Raw genomic sequence first — 16,043 nt, forward strand, 5'->3', positions numbered from 1 at the left:
AAAAGGAATACCTTGGTAGTCTTGGTAATAAAAAAATTATCTCCCCACAGCTAAAGCAGGGAAGTCCTCAGGGTGATCTGGGTTTGGGGCTAGGACATAAGCCTGGAGAGAAGCACAACAGGACATATGAACATGAGTGGTGTTAGGGGATAGGATTATAATACATGTACAGTACTTTTCATGCTCCTAGAAAGAAGTTTCTTCACCTCACAAAATGGTCCCCACAAAATGTGTTATGGTTGTCTAAAAATAATTTTGTCTGTTTTTTACCAAGACATTTTCAAAAACCCTTACCTTTGGTGTTCACTTAATAGATCTGCTCTGCTCTGTATAAAACTAATATAAAAAGCCTCTGCCCATATATTGTTGGTTTCCAGCATATTTTCTAAAGGATAGGATACCTACCCTCTGAGTCTTCTCTGCTCTCACGGTGACTAGTCGTCGTCCCTTCGACTGGGGTGCTGCAGGCTGCCAAAGTTGAACTCCAGACAGGAAGTGATATCACTGGCAGACTTGCACAGACTGGAGAAGTGGCTGTCCTCTTCCTCAACAGACTCTGCCTTTGTGTTCTAGTGGAAAAAAATGCCAAATATGAGCAACAATAGAAGCACATCAAACTTAAACACAAATAAATGCCTAATTGTTTATCCATTTATGGTCCTGGCAAGGGTCAATCTCTGCAGCACTAATCTGAATCACTCACCTCAATGTGTTTGGACTTTATGCCTTGGAGGGCACCGTGCTGTCCAGTTTACGGAGGTTAAACTCCCCCTTGGGGCGACTCAGCTTCTGCAGGGCCTTCCACTCGTCCAGAGACACTTCTCCCTCTGTCTCTGATGGTCTGTGATGAATGGGAGGGATGTGTAATACACACATTACCAGTACTAAAAATATAACTATATACCTGTTGCACTATGCATCTTCCCAGTATCAATCAATGTTATTACCCCCAGAAATTGTTGAGTGCATTTGTTGTATTCACTGGTTCCCCCCATCTATCGTGTGTGTGTTGGTTATCCTATCCTCGTCGGGACCTAAATCCCCAATTGTCCCCACAAGGATAGTCAAACAAGGAAAACTCTCCCTCATGGGGACATTTCAAAGACTATTTTAAGCTTAGGGGTTAGGTTTAGGGTTAGTGTTACCATTATGTTTAGAATTAGGATAAAGGGTTACGGGTTATGGTAAGTTTAAGGGTTAGGGAAAATAGGATTTTAAATATAAATTAATTGTAGGTCACCAATAAGGATACAAGAACATAATGTGTGTGTGTGTTTTGGTTTTGCTATCCCTGTGGGGACCAAAAGCCCTCACAAGGATGGAAAAACAAGGACATTTTGGAAAAGTGGAGACATTTTACCGGTCCCCACAAGGAAAAAGTATATTTAAGGCCTATGGGTTAGGTTTAGGGCTTACAATTAAGTTTAGGAGTTAGATGTAGGGTTAGGAGTAAGGGTTAAATTTAGTTTTAGGGTTTGGGGTTAAGATTAGGTTAAGGGAAAATAGGATTTTGATTGGGATTAAATGTTATGGTACCCACAAGGATAGTGAAACAAATGTGTGTGTTTATGGTGTGTGGTGACTCCACCTCAGGTGGGATTCCAACTGCATCAGGAGTCATGTCCATCACTACAGAGGAGACAGTAACCAGGCTAAATCATCAATCGCCAATGCTTAGCCTAGCCTACATAGGCTATATGGAGGCCACACAATTAGCAAGACACCCCCAATAAATGAGTGGTTCTGCAGTTCCTGCAAGAGGAAGGCATTGATGCTATGGACTGGCCTGCCCGTTCCCGAGACCTGAATCCAATTGAGCACATCTGGGACATCGTGTCTCGCTCCATCCACCAACGCCACGTTGCACCACAGACTGTCCAGGAGTTGGTGGATGCTTTAGTCCAGGTCTGGGAGGAGATCCCTCAGGAGACCATCCACCACCTCATCAGGAGCATGCCCAGGCGTTGTAGGGAGGTCATACAGGCACGTGGAGGCCACACACACTACTGAGCCTCATTTTGACTTGTTTTAAGGACATTACATCAAAGTTGGATCAGCCTGCAGTGTGGTTTTCCACTTTAATTTTGAGTGCAAATCCAGACCTCCATGGGTTGATACATTTGATTTCCATTGATAATTTTTGTAATTTTGTTGTCAGCACATTCAAAGAATGTAAAGAAAAAAGTATTTAATGAGAATATTTCATTCATTCAGATCTAGGATGTGTTATTTTAGTGTTCCCTTTATTTTTTTGAGCAGTGTACTTTAAAACGTACCTTTTTCTCTCAGCTGTCAAGGGGGTGCCACTAAATAAATGTGACCACGTGGTGAGGGAGGCTCCCACCAGGCGAGTGAAGAGCCCAGACACAATCTCACCTGTTTAGAAAGCCCTGACACAATCTCACCTGTTTAGAAAGCCCTGACACAATCTCACCTGTTTAGAAAGCCCTGACACAATCTCACCTGTTTAGAAAGCCCTGACACAATCTCACCTGTTTCAGAAAGAGTTTCTATTAAAATATTTGCCATACAACCTATGTTCACAATTTATGCTTACATTTTGCTCATATTTCATCACAAAAAAAAACATATTATGCATGGGATCCGATGTGAGGAGGCACACCAACCAGAAGGAGAAAAGGAGGCAACACACACTGTCTGTTGAACTTTATTTCCTTTACACATGTAGGCCTACATGTCTGCACATATCCCATAAGAGCCATGTGCATATGCACAGAGTAAAGCAATGAATCTGTTTTCATTATCGTTTTAAAAACGTTACAATGCCAGTCTTACATTGGACAAACAGTCCTCTGATAAACAACAGGTTCATTTAATTTAATAGTCCTCATGTAATAATATAGTAATAATTGTATAGTGTAGGACTACTAGTGTATAGTGTATTCTACTAGGCATAGGTTAAATGACTGACTGCAACCTTTTTTCAGTTTCATTTCCTCTCTGGTGGCTTGATTATGTCTACCTACGTAACTTTGGCGCCTTTGACTCACCCGTTCCCTTTAAATCGTTCCAAAAATGTAATAATATAAACATAGGCTACTTTATGCGTGGGAGAGGCTTCTGATCCGAAGCGGTCCAATCCCAGTCCACTGTAAAAATTAACCGCCCTTCATTGCTATTGGTTTAAGGATCTCAGTGTCTGGAGCGGTTTTATGCGTTATGCACATTGGTTCAATCTGCTGTCAATCTGTAAAGGCGCGCTCTAGAACGGTTCAAACATTCATTGGATAAAAAGTAGCAACCAATGAGCTTACTTTGAAAGTTCTGATGATGACCATTGGTTACTGTGTTGCTCTCGTTCGGATTTACCTCATGCTTTGACCCTTGTAATAGGTTATTTCCCATACATGTGGTAGGAGGATTTAATTTACCTTCAACTGATTTGTCAAATGAACCGCCCAGGCGCGATTTGCAACGCGGGAAAGACTTCCAGAAGTAGGAGCTGTATCCACATTGACCTTGTGAACATCGGACTTTCTATTTATCTAAATTCATGAATATTTGTGAAAATTTTAATAAGGAATTGTGGCGCGGTTTTCTACATCGCTGGAAATGAAGAATATTTTCACTCCTGATTGAGTAGCTGAATTTGGTGGGACACTTTCAGTCGTATAGCTGCCTACCTAACCCAACTTCTGTTAGAAGGCTATTTTGCTAACGTTAAGCTACTTGATAAAAACGCGTTTAGCCTATCTTTGGATGACAACGTGATTCCTGAACACCATTGTGATACAATTTGAGATGTTATCAGTTTTGAACAAATCGGTCTTCATCTCAGCGATGGCCGAGAACAAGCACCCTCAAGTCATTTTTTGCAGCGACTCCCCAAAGAGGGTCCTAGTGTCTGTGATCAAGACCACCCCGATCAAGCGCAGGAAGAGCGGGTCCCTGATGCCGACCAGCCCTGGATTCAGCGACTTCATGGGGTGCCCGTGGGGGTGGGGGGAGAACGCCCATAATGTGAGTCTGAGCCCTGGCTCGGTGAACGGGGCTGCCTCACCTACCGGGACCAACACCGCCAGCGAGGCTGACCTGGCTGCCTCCTCTGACCAGTTTAAGGTAGGATAAGTTGGAGGTTGTTGTTCATGTTGTTTACCCTAATAACGTCGTGTTGAAGTTGAAATCATATCTAGTAGGCTAGGATAGTTTTACTGACTAGAAAGTAGCCTATACATATAGCCTACTTAGACGTTGCATTAATTGTTTGTCTGTTAGTACACCGTGATAAATGCATGAGCATTTGCATGTAGCTTTCAGTTGTTTGTCGTAGTTAATCTTTTTGCAATGAATGATTGGTTACATTGTTTCAACTTGACAATATAGATGATCATGTTACATTCATCGGAAAGGCCAGATACAAATGAACTTTAATGACGCAAAAAGAGAAATGTAATCTACATAATTGTCGTTTTTTTTAAATGAAACGGCAACTAGGAAAAGTGTGTTTTAAAAAAACGCCCGCGCTCACGGTGTGACATGATGAATTTTAAAACCCAGTCACTTCCTACAGTAACATCTGTCACACGTGATGTCACCTCGCGCGGCAAAAAAAAAAAAAGTTACCGGATGTGCATGGAATGAATGAATACATGCACCTTGCTACAATGTTTAACTGCTTGTGGCCCTGGCACCATTCATTTGTACCAGACAAACAAATATCCCTATTTGACAATGATCATCAAGTTGATTTATATAATGTGTGGCAGCAATGATTTAAAGTTGGAATTAGACATTGAGGGAACTTTTGCTTTGAATGAGGCTGTTCATAAAGCATCGGTATAAGACGGCATAACAACTAGTTACTGTTTTAGTAAAACAAACATTGTTACTGGAATAATGCTGCATTCCAAACTGAAAGTATGATGTTGTAAGCCAACATGAACTATTCAGAAAGTAAAGAAAGATGCATTTGTTCATTTAAACTGTAGTTAACTTTGTTTCCAGGACGGTATTCGGCGTGGCCGCCCGCGTGCTGACACTGTCCGTGAGTTGATCAACGAGGGGGAGAGCTCCTCCAGTCGCATCCGCTGCAACATCTGCAATCGTGTGTTCCCCAGAGAGAAGTCCCTACAGGCCCATAAGAGAACACACACAGGTGAGAGCAGAGCACAGATGGCCCTGACACACGGACACCCAGCCTACCAGGACACTATGCTGTTCCCTGTGTTGCAACCTGCATTTGGGGCAACACCAAGACTCCAGCCACCCAAGTCATCGACTGTTCCTTTGGCTACCACCCGGCAAGCGGTACAGATGCACCAAGTCTGGAACAAACAGGACCCTGAACAGCTTCTATCCCCAAGCCATAAGACTGCTAAATAGTTAGTTAAATAGTTAACCAAATAGCTACCCGGACTCTCTTGCATTGACCCTGCACATCGACTATGTACTGGAACCTCGTGTTTATAGCCAAGTTACTCATTGTGTTTATTCTTTGTGTTAATATTTTTCTATGATTTCTAAACGTTTCTCTCTGCATTGTAGGGAAGGGCCCATAAGTAAGCATTTCACTGTTAGTCTACACCTGTTGTTTACGAAGCATGTGACAAATAGCATGTGGTTTTAGTTCAACTCCCCGTCTGTGGTGTCTCTCAGGGGAGAGGCCATACCCGTGTGACTACCCTGACTGTGGCAAGGCTTTTGTCCAGAGTGGCCAGCTAAAGACCCACCAGCGCCTGCACACTGGAGAGAAGCCCTTTGTCTGCTCTGAGAAAGGTGAGCACACAACTAGATCGTCACTTTTGTCCCTTCACATAGGTGGTACCTTGAGACCTTTCATATAGATGGGATGGAGAATCTACCAAATGGAAAAGCATTGACACTAACTCGGATGTTACTGTTATCTCCGCAGCCTGTGGCAGTCGCTTTACCCACGCTAACCGGCACTGCCCAAAGCACCCGTATGCCCGATTGAAGAGAGAGGACCCCAAAGAGGGACCAGGCAAGGCCCAGTCTGTGGACAATAAGGCTGTGGCAGAGTGGCTGGCAAAGTGGGTGGCTCTGTAGGGATGAAAGGCAGATCAGACATATAGTGAAAACTCACCCTATTCTGCACACCCCAATACTCACCATATCCCCCCTTGTCTCTGTGTTGTGGCAGGTACTGGCAGACCCGTGAGCAGCGTGCCCCTGTGCCCACCAAAGGGAAAATCCAGGGAAAGGGTGGGGTGGAGGACCAGGAGCAGCAGGACCCCCGGGAGTTTCTCCAATCAGACGAGGAAGAAGAGGAGGGTCCAATGGAGGAAGAGAAGGGCAACGGGGGTGGGGCTGCCAGACGGCGTCTCCAAGAGCAACGGGAGCGTCTTCATGGTGCCCTGGCGCTCATTGAGCTGGCTAATAACCTGTCTGCCTAAATCCCCGCCCACATCCCAGTCCTGAAACCTTTTCCAGTCAATCCCCTTCTGCCTCCCTACGCAGTATGCTTGGGATAGAAGTTTGCCTGTAGGGAAAAACATCTAGGATAAGCTTACCCTCCCCAAATACTTAACCATTAATGGGGGTTGGGGGGGCTAAGCTGACCTTAGATTAGTATGTGGAGGGAACTCCTCCACCTGCAGTGTGGGGCAGGTACAAGCTTAAAGCACCTTATCCAGCTTCCAATATTACCTTATTGGGCTGCTATGATTGTAGATGTCATTATTTGATGAATGTTTTACTCTCCTCTGCTTTCTAAAGAAAGGAGGAGAGAGGAACTTTGAATGTTTTTTTTTGTTTTGTTTGCACTTTGGTGGTAACGAGTTATTTGCTGTCTTTTACTTCGGAACTTAAGCATATTGTGTGCTTGTGATTGTGTGAAGCATATTGTGTGCTTGTGATTGTGTGAAGCATATTGTGTGCTTGTGATTGTGTGTCTATTCATATAATGGATGTATATGTGGATTTAGCTCAGATGGAAGGAGTGGTACAGGGTGCGTTCAGACGTAGGATGACTTAGGTGTATCTAAATACTCTGATCTGGACTGTGACAGGATACAGTAGGTGAAAAAGAAATGCTGTGGAAGCCTATCATGGGATTTTGCTTCTACTTGTCTAGTTCTTTCAGATCAGTGCAGATGAAGGAGAGTAGATGAGGGGAGAAAGTCACTGTAGAGACTCTTAGGATGCAACCCACTGTTAGAAGAGGTGGTCATTGCAAGTCCACTCTAGAGTAGTAGCTAGGCACAAGCTTTCACAAGAATCCCAAGCTCTGACACCTTCACCTGTCAAACGAATCCCACCCAGACCTGTAGCTCTAACCCAGGGGAGGGACAACTCGGGTCCTGGAGAGCCGCAGAGTGAGCAGATTTAGCTCCATCTCAGCTCTTAACAAACCTGATCCAAATGGTCATCTTATCGTGGCAGTTTAGACCACAATCAGTCCACCCGGGTGTGTTAGAGCTAAGGCTGTGCAGGCGTTGACCGTCCCTGCTCTAACCAAATCACATCGCCGGACAGAAGGAAGAGGAAGACATGCAGAGCCAGGATATGTAAAGTCAGGAGTGCTGCCATCTTTTATATTAAAAGATGCTAGCTGATTGGAGATGCTGACGTGGTAGCGTTCATTGGTGGTGTACGTACAAGCCTTCTTTGCAATCAACGCTTCCATAGGTATTTATTTCATCATGTTTATTTGACCTTATTGACGACAACGATTTGCTATCACAAGCTTTCTCCGAGTACGGACATACTGAATAGTTCCACTGAGCAGTATTGATCATGTCCCTCCTCGGTCATTTAGTATATCCATGTCAAGTAATAGCAATTAGAATGTCACACCCCTTTGCAGCAGAACTAGTATCTATCTGCTATTAAGTTTTGCCTTTTTGGATTAAGTTTTCAATGTAATGTTTCCACTTATCAGACCGGTCTAGAGAAATGTCTAGAGGATGTAATGATTGCTTGGCGTTGGCATTTTATTATTTGTTAGCAACACTACATCTTTTAACATTGTGTAAAGGTTTTATGATCAACGGTCAATTGTTTTTAAATATATGTTTTGGTTGTTTGATTAGGTTTGTGCTTCTCGCAATACCCAGATCCTTTATTGGCCATATGTGATTCAATATGTTGTATCCCACTGGGACACAAACTGGTTGAATCAATGTTGTTTCCACAGCATTTAAAAAAATAAATAAAAAATGCAATGTTATGACGTTAAATCAATTTGGAAAACTGTTTGGATTTACAAGAAGTCATCAACATTAAGGAATTTTGGTTTGTATTTTTTTCATCCAACTTTTAACCAATGACATGGTAAAAAAAAAAAATAGACGTTGAATGGACCACACTGTCCAGTGTGATAACGTGTCCTATACATCTTTTGATGGAGTACAGGCTAAGCTGGACAACAGTTATTATTTGATAGTCAAAGCACCAAATTATGTATTATTATACCCAAGTATAATGTATATATATATCTTGTTTTTCTAACTCATTGTTTATTATTTGGTTTCAAAATGTTTCGTCAGTTAATATATTCCCTAACTTGTTTGTTAGAAAAAGAGAAGGAGAAAAATGACTGCACACAATCTGTAGTACAAGAGCTTGAAGTTCATGTGTAGATGATTGTGAAATTCACTTTCTCTCCCACCGTGTTAAACAGACCATAGTCAGAATTGGTGTGTTTTAGGCCTTGATAGGAAATGTTCTGACTTGCTCTGTGGAGATGACATTGTTGGTGTTTAAAGACGAGATTCTCTTTATAGGCAGTCCACTGTTGGTACTAGTTGGTCTTCAATAAACACCATCATTGATCATGGTCTAGGAGCTAGTTTCATTTCTTCACGTTTATTGTTAGGTTCATTGATTGTTAAGAGCTGCATCACTAAACTGTAGTTTAGTTCTCATTGAACATACAGCTCTATACACTACACTACAGTATGTCTTTCAGTCACACACATTGGTTTCAAGAGGTGGTTAGTAACTACTATTGCTATTTACATGTGTAATAATACATATAGTATTGTTATTTATATGTGTAATAATACATATAGTATTGCTATTTACATGTGTAATAATACATATAGTATTGCTATATGCATGTGCAATAATACATATAGCATTGTTTATTTGCATGTGTAATAATACATATAGTATTGCTATTTGCATGTGTAATAATACATATAGTATTGCTATTTGCATGTGTAATAATACATATAGTATTGCTATTTGCATGTGCAATAATACATATAGTATTGCTATTTACATGTGTAATAATACATATAGTATTGCTATTTACATGTGTAATAATACATATAGTATTGCTATTTACGTGTGTAATAACACCTATAGTATAGCTAAACCCTTGACAAGACAATTGAATTGCAAGTTTCAACTTGCAACACAAAATAATGAACATTGGTCAAAATATGATTATAATTTAACATAATGATCATTTAAGTCTACAAAATGTTATAACTTTTGCTCCACTATGGAGCCGATACCAAAGGCAGTGTTTACTGCTTACAGTACAGAAAAAGACTACGGCATCATGTCTCACCTGGTTCATCACAGGTTTATTCACTTATTTCACAGGGAGTCTGTCTATGGAATCTTCCATCAAGGGAATGATCAGCTGGTCCTGGTTTCCCTGTATTCCGCTTTCATCGCTTTGGGATGGTTTGCTGCTGCTGTGGAACGTCAGGTAGGAATACACAAGTCCCCCTGATATACTGACGAGAAGAGAGAACTATAGAGTTGGACATTGGCAATAACTTAAACAGAATGGCATAGCAACAGTGTTCTTGAGCTAATGTGTCACGGCTTGGAAACTCATCCGCTCTTACCAAATATTTAACCCCAGGAAGTTGGTCCATGAAAACAGGTAGTCTCCACCTAAAAACATGCCGATGTAGGCCACAGCAACGTTCTGCGGAAAACAATTGATCTTGATACACTAGTTTCCTGGGCATGATATTCATGGATATGTGGACTTTGTGAGAAGGACATGATCAGAAGAGGATTGTGCATTTAAAAACACCCCCCCCCCCCCATTTTCTGGTCACTGGACCTGACCCAGCTGTGTCAACACAGCCCCGAAAAGTTAGGAACAAACATATTGACCCACATGTTACTGGTCCACATGTGTTCTTCTTACCTTAATTGCTCCCACCACCGTGGTGGTCAGTGCAGAGTTGTAGTGGCTACACAGCACTATGGAATACATCAGCACAAACCTTAAACAGAGGCGCAACATTTTTATCATGGTATACTTACATTTCATATGATTTGTATGATTATTATTTATTATTAATAAGACCCCCCCTTTTTTTTTTACATAGATTGATTTTTCAAGTTCAAATATACATTATAGAACACCATGTGAACGATCATACGTTTTAGAAGAAAAAGGAAAGAGACATACAAATAAACAAAATAAAGAAGAAAAGAAATTCTAAAAAATTATATATTTTTTTTACATCCGTAAAAGGACCAAAATAAGTACTAATGCTAATAATTACAGGAGTTTATTTCAGTGTCATTAAATGAAGGGAATTATTCTACAAACACATGTCCCCCTTTTTGTCTATACAGTTATTGGGCAAGGTACAATCTGTTGAGAGTCCATTTCGACAGAAAAGTATCCATCTTTAGTTGTAACCTGGCTGTCATATTTTCCATAATTGTCCTTTTTTTCCCATTGACTTGCAGTTGGCGGCTGTGATTTAAGCCAATTGAACATAATCATTTTCTGTGCAATCACTAACAGTGCCCTTAATATGTACAGTTGTTTCTTCCAGGTTACAAGGTACTATACCCCTAATAAAATGAACGTTGGTTCCAGTGGCAACTCAATGTCTAGGAGTGTCATCACTTATTGTTTTTAATGCTCTTCCAGAACCCTTGTAACTTTGGACAGTACCAGAAGATGTGTGGTCTCATATTTTTACACACAGCGACTCCAACATCGTGCCGAAGCTTTTTGATCAAATGTTCGATGTCAACAAAGGTGTTTTAAAGTATCTCATCTTCACTTACCAGTCAAAATCCCTCCACGCTGGGCTACTATTGCATTTGTGACTCTACTTTCACAAATTCTCTCCCATGATTCATCTTCCACCACCACATTCATTTTTTAGTTCACATTTTCCTTTAACATCCCACGTGTGTTCAGAAGTGGTCATTTGAAACCTTTTATGTAACTGAGACACCTCTATTTTGGCTGCTACTTGCCCTTCTAATATGTTTCTGAAATATTGCTCTACAATGAATGGTAGTAGGGGCCTTTTGTATTACTTTTTTAATATGTTCTAAGATTTGTTAGGGGAGGTTGTGTTGGCAACGATTGAGCCCAATGGGACAACATCATGGCTAAAGTGGGACGTGTCTCAGTGTTCTGCTCCACCTCCAGTTGTTGAGGAAGGATATCCTCATGGAGACTACACTTCCTTGAGACACATCTTGCTCTTACAATGTTGAACCACAACATATCAAATTACAGAAGTTGAATAATCCCCCTTTAACAGCCATATAAATAGGGATACACTGCCAGTTTCGTTTTGAGTCATTTGTACACTGACTTACCCCATGAGGCAGGAAATAAGGAAGCAGGAAACAAAGGGGGCATTCAACCAGTATTCATATGTGATGGCCTGTCAACGGAAAACAAACACACAGACAGCGGGTCAGACAGACAGACAGGAATGAACTGATCCTAGATCTGTGGCTAAAAGCGATGCTTATCCTGAGAAAACAAGAAATCCATTTACCTTGTGTAAATCCCCAGTAAATGCACTTGCCAGAAGAGTTGGGATGACGATGATGAATGCATTGTAAAATAAGATCCCATATTTTCCAAGACCCTTTAAAGAAATAGAAAACTTTATTTCACGTGAATCCGAATTACACAAAACACTTCGCTATTCAACTCCTCAAATGTTCAGCCATAAGAGGATAGTGTCGCTGGAGCTTAACGATCCAGGGATCCACCGTGGAGGCGGGTTACGCATTTTGCAGTGTTGACTTTAAGGGTGGGCATCCAAACAAATGAATCAACGTAGCCTGGCCACGTTTAGGTGAGTCATTCAGCAACACCTCACTTCACCTTTCCTCGCGGCCCACGGCTGGAATGTAAACATGCAGGATGTAAATGTATCGATTGTTGCAAAGCTAAGGACTAGATTCATTCAACCTGCCGTAGAAATATGTATGTATTCTCCTGTGCCTGTTTAAGAATCTCTTCATCTGAAAACGGGAAGTATCTACCTGTAAGGAGAATGTAGTCCAGGTGCTTGGTATTGTCACAGTACCCAAACCCATTTTGGGAATTGTTTTATTTGACGACAGGGTTAAAACATGTTTTAAAAGAGGTATGTTTACGTGCTTAAATCAATTCTTTATCCCTTCTTAATTGCCCTGGTCTACATGTTAATAGGGAAAACAGGTGGAGGACATATAGTGTGGCTACAATGTGTCCCACCTCAGTTCCCAGCTTCTTCTTGGTGTACACACCACTGGCAGCAGTGAAGACATCATTAAGCAGAATGAACGTGTAGCCCTCTGCATCAAAGGCCAAGTCAGAGCTATTGGAGAAAATAAGTGGTGCATTTGATTCATAGTGGTAATGAAGATAATCAGTGATTCCTTTGAAGTACTATAGATGTTTTCAGAGGTAATATCTGAAGGAGGGTAGCTCACCGGACAGGAACACGTTAACCGTGTGAAAGTGTATTAGTAGCATATCAGGGTTGGCGATCTATTGGACCTACCTGGCAGCCACCAAAGCTCCAAAAACTATGGCCAGAACACTGTAGATAAGACGATTAGGGAATGTTTTTCTGGAGAGGAAATGTAAATGAAACTGTTAATACTTTAAGGCCGAACTGTAAAATATGTGCAGTTATTACAGTGCAGTAGACATGTGGAAAAATGGCCACAAACCTCAATAGCCTTGCTTCCATGATCATTGTCATCAATATGGTGAACTTCCTTAATACCGTGAACATGGGTAAGCTGTAAAAGGATCAATGGATCAATCAATCAATCATTCATATTTGACCTGCTTTTTTATAAATGCATTTGTCACAAAGTGCTTGGCACCCAGGCCTTAGTCCCTATGGGTAGGGAGTGTTGTTCACATTGTACAGACTGTAATTGAGATGATATCTGAAACTAATGCATTAAGTTTCACTCATGCATTTAGACTACATTGTACCTTAACTTCTTTGTACTAGCCAGTCCTGTTATGTGGTTTCCAACATACAGCAAAGGTAGGGGGAAGATCTGTAAGTCCAGAATGTATTAAATGAATTAAATCAAGATTATTATATTGACAAATGGCAAAATGATGGGTTTTTTTAAACATTGGCTCATTTTGTGGCTCATTGTGGTACACCTTTTGTTGTATGCATCTGTGACAGACAGAAGATGAAAATAAAGGGAAAGCACTTACTTTGACGAGAACACTTCTGTCAAAGTCTTGGAAGTGAACTGTTTGGTTCATTTTAGCAAAATAGAGAATGAGGATTGTAGTAGTCATCTGTAAAAATAAAAATACAAAAATACAAAAATAAAAGAAGGGGGATCAATGTTTATGAATAGATGGCAATTCCACACTCAATGATGTAGTTGATGTTACGCTACTGTCAGTTCTTATTTCATCAACAGTTTGATTTTGGTTATGATACGGGAAGGTAACCTGATCCTACATCTCTGTGGTGCAACTTCTACCTCAAGAATCCTGAATTGAGATACAGTATAGCCTACCTGGCCAATTCCTAGAAACATGTAGGAGGGAAATCTAAAAGCAAGGAAAGTCATGTTATTGGATAATCAAGATGTCAAGATGTCGCCTATAAACAATACAATACAGAATGTAACCCATGATAACTGGCTGCCTGTTTGAGCCTCAAATTCTCATGTTAATTTAGCATGTTATTTGTTGAACCTCTCTCTGTACACAATCATTGCAGTGACGAAACGACCTTACCTGTAGTTTGTGAGAATCGTTTTGTTCACAACAATGATCAAAAAAGAACTGACAGCGTAGAACGCAGCAGATGAAAACTTTAACAGTCCGGAATGTTCGGGTTCTGGACAATTAGCTGAGGTAGACATGGCAGACATTAGTTCAAGAATAGTTGTTGTCGCAAAAAAATATATAATGATCTCGGTTGCTTTCACTTAGGCTTTGTCGCGATCATTTGGTAAAAGGGGAGGACGTTAATTAGAGTGGGCCGGGACCGTTCAAACAGGCTGAAATTTGCGAAGGGAATTACATAATTCTGGAAGATTATAAACAATATCTTTACTTTTCCTTTTTTTTGCATGGAAGGAAGGAGATATCCGTATAGTGCCAAATATAGACGTTATGCCGTTTTGCTGAATCATTTATTTATTTTATTTTACTGGGCAAGTCAGTTAAGAACAAATTCTTGATTTCAATGACGGCCTAGGAACAGTGGGTTAACTGCCTGTTCAGGGGCAGAACGACAGATTTGTACCTTGTTAGCTCGGGGACTCGAACTTGCAACCTTTCGATTACTAGTCCAACGCTCTAACGAATAGGCTACCCTGCCGCCCTGCTGCTTGATTATTCACAATTCATTTTCATGGATTGTCAAAATGGTATTTTGTTTACCCTATAATATAGACTCTTGTGAGTAAAATTACATGGAATTTCAATGACTGCCTGAAGTACGACTAAGCATAACACACACACAGTCACACAGATAAGGGTTGATGTAAATATAATAAATCAAGGGAAAGGGAAAGGGGATTATTTGGATACTGTCTTGCTATGATTATTTTATTGCACCATGACACAGTAGTTCACGATTTATGACCTATTCCAGCTGTACAATTCTTACTGTCATTATTCATCTTCAAAAGGAAGGCAAGTGGTTGTTAATTCCTTTAGGGGGCGCCATTGTGTCATTTTGTTTTATATTGCTACACTTGCAGCCTGTAACTTTGCACCTCTCTTTTTGTAGCCTGAGATCAGATATCTGGTCTGGTCTGGTCCCAGGCTAAGAGTTAGAATAGTAGAATACGTAAGGTGTAAGTTTGAAATGTGGATGTGCATCAGCCAGGGGGACCCGCATTGATTTTGCTCGTCACGCTCACTGAGATATCATTAATATGGCATAAGTCATGGCAAAATGTGTAGAATTGCAGGACATTCGCCACCCGACCCATTCTCTTAGGGCCTCCAAAAGGCTAGAGCCAGCCGTGGTTTCTCCTCCCTTTCTCTCTACTTCCTGCTTCTCCAGCCTCACAGACTTAATTAAGCACAGCCTCCACATCTCTATCCCTGGAAGGGAGAATGGAATACCAAGGTGGGTCTAAATAGTGACTTCCTCTCCTCTCTGTCTAGATTGATGTGAAAGACATGGACATCTGGGTATCCATCTACCGTATTGCTTGCACATGTTTTGCTGATCATTGCAGATGAAGGAGAGGAGGCATTTGTTGCTCATACACTGCTAAATTTGGTCATTTTTGGTCCTGGAGGTAAAGTATATTCCTATTTAGTAGACCTGTGTTCTCGTCCTTCACATGTGTAGAGTAATCCCTCTGAAGCAGAGGTTACTTATCTCGTTTATCCGGTCTTTCTCCTCCACCCATAGCAATAAATCTATGTGCTTTGGCAAAGTTGCGAATGAGTTCTGTTAAGTACGGGACGTCATTTTACTCACAAGCAGCAGGCTTTGCTATGAAGGTCACCTTCTTCCTGGACCACCTCAGCATTTTCACAGGTCATAGTGACCCACAGAAACACACCACAACCAAATGTCACTCCTCTGAGTGCTCCAGATACACACGTCAGTTGCGTTTATTCATATGTGTGGTCATTGATGTTTTCTCTGTATATATAGCTCTACTGGTGTCTGTACATGCCTCTGTTGTACACCAGAGCTGGTGTGTTAGCAGAAGGATTGTGTGTGGTCAAATCAAATCAAATCAAATGTTATTTGTCACATACACATGGTTAGCAGATGTTAATGCGAGTGTAACGAAATGCTTGTGCTTCTAGTTCCGACAATGCAGTGATAACCAACAAGTAATCTAACTAACAATTCCAAAACTACTGTCTTATACACAGT

General features: G+C 41.1%; 2 protein-coding genes across 3 annotated transcripts; one reads left to right on the plus strand and one right to left on the minus strand.

The window, feature by feature from the left end:
* Nucleotides 1-2,665: 2,665 nt before the first annotated feature.
* LOC124034090 (UDP-N-acetylglucosamine/UDP-glucose/GDP-mannose transporter-like) lies at nt 2,666-14,177 on the minus strand. Of its 2 annotated transcripts, XR_006838518.1 has the most exons (14): nt 13,928-14,177; nt 13,705-13,738; nt 13,391-13,477; nt 13,154-13,221; nt 12,880-12,951; nt 12,708-12,776; nt 12,419-12,521; nt 11,709-11,801; nt 11,524-11,591; nt 10,097-10,175; nt 9,786-9,868; nt 9,500-9,671; nt 6,091-6,460; nt 2,666-5,088 (listed from the first exon to the last, which is right to left on the minus strand). XR_006838518.1 is itself a non-coding variant. In XM_046346828.1 (12 exons), the coding sequence occupies exons 1-12, from the start codon at nt 14,062-14,064 to the stop codon at nt 9,524-9,526; spliced, it is 1,041 nt and encodes a 346-aa protein (XP_046202784.1). In that variant the 5' UTR covers nt 14,065-14,176; the 3' UTR covers nt 8,769-9,523. The 2 variants fall into 2 exon arrangements, 1 of the variants encoding a protein (XP_046202784.1); XM_046346828.1 differs by lacking the exons at nt 2,666-5,088; nt 6,091-6,460 and having other exon boundaries at nt 8,769-9,671; nt 13,928-14,176.
* LOC124034091 (zinc finger protein 367-like) lies at nt 3,341-8,754 on the plus strand. The gene is made up of 5 exons (XM_046346829.1): nt 3,341-4,080; nt 4,966-5,116; nt 5,617-5,736; nt 5,873-6,011; nt 6,122-8,754. The coding sequence occupies exons 1-5, from the start codon at nt 3,763-3,765 to the stop codon at nt 6,372-6,374; spliced, it is 981 nt and encodes a 326-aa protein (XP_046202785.1). The 5' UTR covers nt 3,341-3,762; the 3' UTR covers nt 6,375-8,754.
* Nucleotides 14,178-16,043: the final 1,866 nt, after the last annotated feature.

The sequence above is a fragment of the Oncorhynchus gorbuscha genome, linkage group LG04, assembly GCF_021184085.1.
Source record: "Oncorhynchus gorbuscha isolate QuinsamMale2020 ecotype Even-year linkage group LG04, OgorEven_v1.0, whole genome shotgun sequence".
NCBI classification, from domain to species: Eukaryota; Metazoa; Chordata; class Actinopteri; order Salmoniformes; family Salmonidae; genus Oncorhynchus; species Oncorhynchus gorbuscha.

Excerpts from the sequence above, each read along its gene's own strand:
- LOC124034091 (XM_046346829.1), top strand. The coding sequence starts at position 3,763 with ATGTTATCAGTTTTGAACAAATCGGTCTTCATCTCAGCGATGGCCGAG. Across the intron at positions 5,117-5,616 it reads CCATAAGAGAACACACACAG|GGGAGAGGCCATACCCGTGT; the intron begins GTGAGAGCAGAG and ends GGTGTCTCTCAG. Across the intron at positions 5,737-5,872 it reads CTTTGTCTGCTCTGAGAAAG|CCTGTGGCAGTCGCTTTACC; the intron begins GTGAGCACACAA and ends TTATCTCCGCAG.
- LOC124034090 (XM_046346828.1), bottom strand. The coding sequence starts at position 14,064 with ATGTCTGCCATGTCTACCTCAGCTAATTGTCCAGAACCCGAACATTCC. Across the intron at positions 13,739-13,927 it reads ACGATTCTCACAAACTACAG|ATTTCCCTCCTACATGTTTC; the intron begins GTAAGGTCGTTT and ends CCTTGCTTTTAG. Across the intron at positions 10,176-11,523 it reads CTTATTTCCTGCCTCATGGG|GTTTGTGCTGATGTATTCCA; the intron begins GTAAGTCAGTGT and ends CCTCTGTTTAAG.